This window comes from Gossypium arboreum, chromosome 10 (assembly GCF_025698485.1).
Source record: "Gossypium arboreum isolate Shixiya-1 chromosome 10, ASM2569848v2, whole genome shotgun sequence".
Lineage (NCBI taxonomy): Eukaryota > Viridiplantae > Streptophyta > Magnoliopsida > Malvales > Malvaceae > Gossypium > Gossypium arboreum.
In genome coordinates, this window is record NC_069079.1 from 40,389,389 (window position 1) to 40,397,828 (window position 8,440).

The following is an 8,440-nucleotide window of genomic DNA, read 5'->3' on the forward strand; positions in this document are numbered from 1 at the left end:
CGACTAAATTGGTGTTGCCCATAATCGAGTCCCACCTTAGTTATTAAATTATTAAAATGTCTTTATTTTAACAAAACAATAAATATTAATTTAAAAATATTTCTGTTTTTTATATAAAATTTAGAAAATAATTCATGCTTAAAATGTGATTTAAATCCAAAGCACCAAATATAAACTCTTTCAACATTGCTATTTCATTATTTATTTTATGTTATCTACAAACGTATTCATGCATTCTAAATACGTGATTCTCACATACATACGTGTGTGACGAAATTTCTAGTATATATAACAAGTATTGAATTCAAAGCTTGTTAAAAGCAAAATTTATGTATTTTTAACACTAATCAATAGATTCAAATTTAGATTATAGGTAATAATGGATATCCAAAAAGTGAATCCACAATGAATAGTAATTTTAATATAAATATTCGAATCTACAATCTCAATCGTGAGATATGACTTGATAAATTTAAAACTTTTTGAAACAGATATTCCTCGCTTTTTGCCTCCAAGAGGTGTCTTTGCATTAAAATCATGAGGAAAAACGACTCTTCAATAGAATTTCAAAGCACACAACAATGGAATTAGGAGCGATTGACCTAAAAAGGGTGAAGGCATTAAAATAAAACTAAAGGAGCAATGCCCCCAAACTATTCGTTATTCAAACATTTTGAATGAAAAAGTCAACCCAAAATTGATGCTGCCGTGTCTCCCTGATCCTTTTTACATACATGTCCTATAGTAGATAGCTTCCCCATTCTAGAGGGCGTAATCTATGTTATCCGAACTAAGGACTGAGTGTCGGATACGATACGTATTTGACATAGGATGTTATCTATGCCATTGGTATGTTGAACAAAAAATGTTTAAACATAGATAGTTTTAAGAAAATGAAGAGTTCGGGTGACAGTCTAATACATCATGACTTCTTCCATTGCACATCTTTTCCGGTGTTCTTGTTTTCAATAGTTTCACTTCTTTCGCCACTAGTGATACAGTCATGCTTGCTAGTATCCCCGGTTTTTGAGCTTCCGGCTATAGCTCCTCGATTGATGTTATCAAAACCAGCCTCCTCATCAAAATGCTTGCTTCTTCCAGCATCTTCGTCACCAACACTGGCTGTGCATTGATGCTGATCCTCTTCCTTGTCACCCCTGCATACATTATGATGAATTTCAAATATACAAAACAAATTCCCCTCCATAAGCTCTACATAGCCAAGGTAATAGTCGGTCAGTTACTAAGGCTCGAACGTAGTTGTTGGATAAAGCTATATGCCCAACACAAGTATACTCAACTTTTTCTAAGCTTTTTTCACATATTTGGAGGATTGTACTCTCATATCCATGTCTTAGTATGTTCCAGAAATGAATCTCGGACACAATATTTCAAAGAAATGAAGTAAGTAGTTCACAATAGTAATATAGAACAAATTAGGAGTAAAAAGAGTTACTTACCCGGAATAAATAACAAGTCCAACAGCTACTGCAGCAAAGGCTAAAAAGTACATCCAATCAACCTGAAAACAATATCCATTTTCAGAAAAATGATCCTCGGTCCATCAAAGTTATTTCAATCTCAGCTTTAAATATCTATATATATATATAATTTAGATTGTCAACCTTTTCATGGTAAGCAAAACTGCGGATTATGACAGCCCACATGTCTGAGGTCAGCAAAGAGAGATTGAGCATTGTGGAACCGCTCGTCTGCAAGGAAGAAAACCACACTTCAAAATATTGTCACCAAATATTAGATTCAGGAAGTTCATAAGAATGATGCTTTAGAGTTTAGCCCATACCTTAAGTAACACCGGGACAAATGAGTAAAACAAAAACATGGCCAATGAAAATCCGAAAAATGGAAATGCCTGAAAAAAAGAATAAATAAAGTATATTAAGAAAACAAAAACTTGAGCATACTTAAGAGGACACCAGCATCTGTAAGAAAAAGCAACTTTCTTGCCACGCAACGGAATTCAAAATGCATATGATAATTCTAAGATAGTTGTAGAAACCTATGTTATTTGGACTCAAGGGTGAGTTTCAAATACATGTCAGGCACGGGTCAACATTTTCGGAGCCCTTCAATATTAGAAGAATCATATCCCCATGCCCATATCTGAATGTATGTTGGACATAGGCACTTCAAAGAAAATAAAGAGTCGTAGTAACATTGGTAGAAACATATTTTATTTGTGCACGAGAAGAGGAGTGATTTGACGTTTTGAATAAACTTACAGCACCAGCCGTCCAGTGAATAGATTTGAGTTCATTGCGTTCGATTATGCTTCTATAGACATTGTTAAGGGTTGTAGATTGACAATATTATTGCATTGAAGAAATCATATCATTAATCAGCTATCTCAGGAATTCTACAGATCTGTTAACTTTAACAAAATCTTGATGGCATCAATAACACAGGATATTTCAAATTGTCTAACATTGTGTAGATAGGGATATGCATGTTGATGAGAAATCATAACTTTGAAAACCGTAAATGAGTTTCATAAAATGAAATATAAACGGTAATGATTGGGTGTCATTGAATTAAGAGCAATCAAACACAGAAACCAAGGATACATTTGTATTGCACTGATAATGGCACCAAAGAGGCCCAAGAATGAAATGAGTTCAACTGTATTTGCATTCTTCACAAGAAACTCCTGCAAAGAAACAAACAGATAAGAAGTGTAGGGAATGCTAAGGATAATAACTGATATAAACACACACACATACATGGAGAGAGAGTGACACAGGATAATACAGTGCTTTTATAATTGTACAAGCCTATGTTGCTCTAACTCTGTTTTGATTTAAGTATCTATGTCCATCATATATTCTGAATGAGTGCGGAAATGATCATCCAAATACTTGGAAAATTTTTTAAGAAAAATTGAACATACCCGTGTTAGATACATCTGCATATCCAACACTCACACCCAAGTCTTAAGTAACATAGACACAAGCTACAGCCTATAGACTAAAAAAGTTGCTAAGGCAACTTTATTTACAAATAATGGTCATTCTTCAAACCATAAAACAAAATTAGAGAGAGCACAAGGGACGGCGGGAGAGCCCTCAATATTTTATATCCAGTCATTTGCCATACATAAAACAAAACTATTTAACATTTCAAAATCCATTTCCAACATGAGGATATTCAAAGCAAAGAGTCAGGTAGGTTCTAAGCAACCAGCCAGCACTCTAAGCTATAACCGGTCTTGAAAGCAAGTTAACCCAGTAAGGTTGAGTCCGTAAACTATCTAAGCCTGTATTCCACTAGCAAGTAGTTAATTGAAAAAAAGAAACTTGAGGCAGGGATCACTGGAGGGAGAGAGCAATGGAAGTGAGCCACAGCAAAGATAGCATAATCAAATGAGCAATTAGGCTCACTTAAATCGGAAGACTTGAAAATTATTGATTTTGATTCCAATATAAATCAGAACAATTAACATTTCAACTTAGTAACTAAAAAACAAAGACAGAAAAATTATATTCTGTGATAGTCAGTATTGAAATGCATGATGCTAATAAGAGGGGCAAAAAGTTTCCAGGTTCCTCTGCAGATCAACGTAAATGTAATTACCTCGCTGACATTACTAATGGCATAGAGTGTTGCCCCAGCAATAACGAGTAAATCTCCTTTGAGAGGGTCACGGCCTCCTACAACCCACATTGGCAATTCTCATATCAGAATATGCCCCATATTGACCAAATTCCTTAAAATAAACTAAAATATAGAAATGGCAATACGTGGTTTATATAAAAGAATCCATGAAAACACAGGAAAGGATGACCGCATGTCAGTGGCTTATATTAGACAAAACTTTAAAAGCAAACAAAGAAGCAACAGGAAGAGCAGTTCCACAACTACATCCTAAATATGCAGATCAAAAGAGTTGTATAAACATGTAGCAAATCCTGGGAGTTACCTGATCGGTCACCTGCATGAACATCTGAAAAAATAACCATCACAAGACCAGCAACACATACAATTACACCAGCTATCTTTCTGAATCTGTACTTTGTTTTCAAGAAAATAAAGGTAAGAAGCATGACTGATGGGATAGACCAACAGTCGAGCAGCATTACACTCGTTATAGATGTGTACTGGTATGCCTTCACCACTGCACATGAAGTAAACTTGGTTGAATTTAAGAGTCTGTCCTGAATGACAAAAGAAGGTTTTACAAAGCAAAATAAAGCGAACAAGCTTTTGCTAAGGACTTCTCAATGAATCAAATAATATCCACCATCTTTCAGACGTGTCCCTCATTTCTTTTACTTTTTAAGTAAGAATATAAGTTAAAAAGTTTTTAAAAACAAAACTAGAAACCATATGCAACAAGATAAATAGAAAATTAGCCAAGCTCACTGGAAGAACATGACAGACTTACCAAGATAATTGGCCTCTACATCTACTAATCCAAGAACAACATAATAATACCATTTAGCCTGCACACACACACACAAAAAAAAAAAAAAAAAAACAGATTTAAGGCATCAAAAATAAAAATAACGGAAAAAAATCCATGACCAAGAGCGTTAATACGAACAAAAACTACCTCAAATCCATGCTAACCCGTTTATTTTCTACTTTTGCACAACAGCACCACACATGAACTTGTAAGCCAATAATAGTCATATTCATCTATCTAAGAAATCGCAACTGAAGCAAGAGACACATAACTTTGTTCACTAGACATCAAAAAAACCCTTTTTAGTTGCCTTCTTTACATTCATGACCACTATATTTTGTTTACACATGGAACTAAGTTAAAGAAGTTCCCATTTACATGCTGTTTATAGATACGAGCATTGTAGGTGATTAAATATTTAATCCCAAATGGAGGTGTGCAATCAAATTCTGCATATTTAAAGTCCATTTAAAGCTGAAATGAGAAGAGTAGATGTGAAAGCTAATAAATACCTTAAGTGCTTGCCTCTTGTAAAGCATAACACTTCCATAGACGACAGTCAAGAGTACATAATTTAGAAAAGATTGAGATGTTGGAGCATTGATTCCTAAGATAAACATAAAAGTAGAGCAATAAATATCCAAAATGTGAGATCACTCACTAAACATATGGAAAATTAGCTTTAAAACAAGAAATATAGAATCTCAAATTTAATGGGCAAATGAGTAAAAACAAGAAGAACAATAAGAAGAAATTATCTAAATTAAACCAGGAAATATAGTTTAACAAAAAAAGAAAAGAAAAAAAGAACGTTTTTTTAATCTAATGTCTTGAACAAGCAGTGGCAACAAGTTTCAAAAGTCTACTAGTGCATTTTTTGCAATCAATTAGCAAAAGAAACACATACACAAAGTGTAAAGCTCTACAATCAAGTAAATGAAGTAGAGAGATAAAGCTAGAAATCAAATGAAGCTAATAGAATTATATATCTTTTTCAATCTTTCAACAGGTTGTCAACATTAAAGGCTATATTTTCAGATGATCACCATTGACAAAACAATAAAGAAAATTAGCAAAAAAGTTGAAGCCAAAGCAAGAAAAGAAACCTCTGTTAGAAAGTTCAGATGAAGAGAAACCAGTAGAAGTGATAAGAAGAGATAGAAATTGCCCCAAGCCAAGCCCAACCAAAGTCTTCTTTGTCCAAAAATGCTTTAAACTCATCATTTTTCCTCTCTCAAAACACTCAAAACTGAAGAGTAATTACCAAAATGTTGGGGAGAAAAAAGTTAACTAACAGCTCAAAAACCCCATTGGCAGAAACTCCATTAAAAGCTGCCAAAGGCACCCAAATTGTCCAAAACGTAAGATACCCATTATTGGTTTTCAGTTTAGGTAGTGAAATGACTCAAAAGTTAGCTTTGAAAGTGAAAACTAGCAATGAAGCAATGGCTCTAATGAGTTCCCAAATTCATCTTGAAGTCTATCACCATTCACCAACACGTAAATATTGTAATTATAAAATAAATAAAAACAAACTGTTCTTTTAAATAAATAAAAAGAAATGCTGTCGAATATGGACGTTTTCTTTTGTCATAATTTGTTTATGAGATTTATCAATTTTGTTGGATGGTTTAATGGTAGAAACCAATGTGATTTTGATAATACCAACAATGACGATAGAGCTTTGATCATAACTAAAGGCCATGCATTTCGGTCCAAATTTTAATCTTTAGGCCGATTGTTTAATCAAAATAGAACATTGAAATTATGGAACTTTCATCATAACTAAAGTCCATGCATTTGGGTCCAAATTTTAATCACAAAATTTATATAAATACTAGATTTATGGCCATCTGAACGGAGAAAAATAATGTGAAAAATATATTTATTAAAATTACAATTGATATTTTAATTTTAATTGTTAAGTTAATTGTATATGTAACTTAATTTATTACTTAATAAAATACTTAAAATAAATATAAATATATATTATTTTTTTTAAAAAAAGTGCATACATATACTAGGAAAATTTGATAAAAAATGCCAATTTTAAAAAATAATTAGGGATTTAGGTTGATTTTTCCAACTTGTAGGGAAATAGGTCAATTTTAGAGAGAGAAACAAAAAAAACGTGTCTTGCATGAAACGTTTTCCTTTAGGATACTTTTTCTATTTCTAAAAAATTGTTTTTTTTTGTTGGGTGTTGAAAATTCGGAGAGAGATTTATTTGTATTTGTGTTTGAGGTAGATATTATAATAATTTTAAGGTATGTTTGAGTTCACAGTTATGCGATGGCACTGAGAGACCCACACAATTAATCTGCGATGTGAGGATAGAACCACCACCTTAGAAGCTCATTGCATTGCAATTCAGGCTCCTAGTTCATGGTGGTTATACGGTCACGAGTTGAAGTATAATTAGGGCTCTAAGTTGACGGTGGTTATGCGGTCATGGGTTGAAGTACAACTCAAGCTCCCAATTGACAGTGGTTATGTGAGCACGGGTTCAAGTTTCATGATACCGGAAGAGAATGCTTTATAAACCCAATACATAAGTCTGAGACCACAATCATAGGGAAAAACAAAGGGGCATTCCAGTATAATCAACTTATTCTTTTTCTCCATCTCCACCAAAATAATATCATTAATCTCATTGTCTAAAATCTACGACAGAGTTGGGGGCAAGAGAACTTTGAAAGCGAGCCCTGTAGGATGCGTTTTCCATTGAGGTGGCTACTAAGCAAGCTAAAAGTGCGTCCTACAGGGTATGTAACACCCCTCACCCTTTTCCGTCACCAAAATTGAGCTATGGGATGCTACCGTAATTAAATGAATAGGAACATGTAATTTTAAATAAAAAATTCTTTAAAACATGAATTAAATTTCAATCATTCAAAACAAAACATGTTTGACATACAATATCTGACTTAAATCGAGCTTACGAAAGCTCCAAAATCAACCTAGAATCAATCAAGGATTGAATTGAAACAATTCACAAAAGAAGAGCAAAAATACAAATAGAGGTCACACGACCATGTCGCCAGGCTGTGTGTCAGGCTAAAACCATGTAGCATTGAGTCACACGGCCATGTGGCTAGGCCGTGGAGCTAACTGTGACTGTGTAACAATTTGGCATATTAAGTCTATAGTATTCACACGGGCGTGTGGCAAACCCGTGTGACTGTTGGAAAATCGGGTTTGGAAAATGCAGCGGAAAATAAATTTAAGGAAAAATAATTTTTTTTAAAACTTCCAAAACAAAAACTTAGTTGTGATATCTAAAGTAATAAGCACTAAATCAAAATTGCACCTTTTCAATTTGTCTCGGATGAATGATTCGATCGAGTAGTCTTGTTTGTCATCCTCAAACTCACGTCATGTTGGTTCACTTCGAATCAGAAAAAATTTCACAAAAATTACCAATTAGGTAATTTCATAATTTCTCTAAATTTTTTGGTCAAGTTGTAAATAGGAAAAATATCTCTAAAAATTTTCTAAAATAATTTCTTCAAACAATTTTCTCTTTACAACTTTTTTTTGAATTCAAGTGTATCTAAATAATAACCCAAGGCTCTCTTTATATAGGGAGAGTTTAGAGAGTTCAAATATAATTAAACTTAATCACTTTAATATTAAATTAATACAATACTATTAAATTAAGCATTAAATTAAATTTAATATTAAATTTATTAAAATAATATTATAAATTCTCTGGTAAAGTTCTGATAGGAGTGTAATTCTTTCACTACTCAACCACCAAAGACCCACCACCATTGTTGTAGTAGCTGGCAACTCAAGCTAGTTCGGTTTTTATCGGTTCAGTCCGGGCCAGTAACGACCCAATCGGTGGTTGGACCATCGGCTTGGTTTCACATATCAAACTTGATTCAACCAGTTTTTAGGTCTTGGTCTCAGTTTTGGGCTCTCGGGCCCAATTTACGATCTTAGGTCCAATTTTTCAAGTTCAATTACTCATTGGGTCAATTGTCTAACTTGAAAATTAATTTCCAAAAAGAT

The 8,440-nt window shown here is 33.4% G+C and overlaps 1 protein-coding gene across 1 annotated transcript; it reads right to left on the reverse strand.

Annotated features, from left to right (window-relative positions):
* Nucleotides 1–597: 597 nt before the first annotated feature.
* Nucleotides 598–5,936, reverse strand: LOC108487448 (uncharacterized). The gene is made up of 11 exons (XM_017791796.2): nt 5,530–5,936; nt 4,936–5,030; nt 4,403–4,460; nt 3,938–4,132; nt 3,592–3,668; nt 2,586–2,668; nt 2,244–2,295; nt 1,805–1,873; nt 1,626–1,712; nt 1,461–1,522; nt 598–1,157 (listed from the first exon to the last, which is right to left on the reverse strand). The coding sequence occupies exons 1-11, from the start codon at nt 5,645–5,647 to the stop codon at nt 923–925; spliced, it is 1,131 nt and encodes a 376-aa protein (XP_017647285.1). The 5' UTR covers nt 5,648–5,936; the 3' UTR covers nt 598–922.
* Nucleotides 5,937–8,440: the final 2,504 nt, after the last annotated feature.

Bases quoted from the DNA above. Each gene is read 5' to 3' on its own strand.
- LOC108487448 (XM_017791796.2), bottom strand. From the start codon at position 5,647: ATGATGAGTTTAAAGCATTTTTGGACAAAGAAGACTTTGGTTGGGCTT. The intron at 5,031-5,529 runs GTTTCTTTTCTT...TGTTTATCTTAG, and splicing joins ATCTGAACTTTCTAACAGAG to GAATCAATGCTCCAACATCT. The intron at 4,133-4,402 runs GTAAGTCTGTCA...CTTCATGTGCAG, and splicing joins TGTAGAGGCCAATTATCTTG to TGGTGAAGGCATACCAGTAC.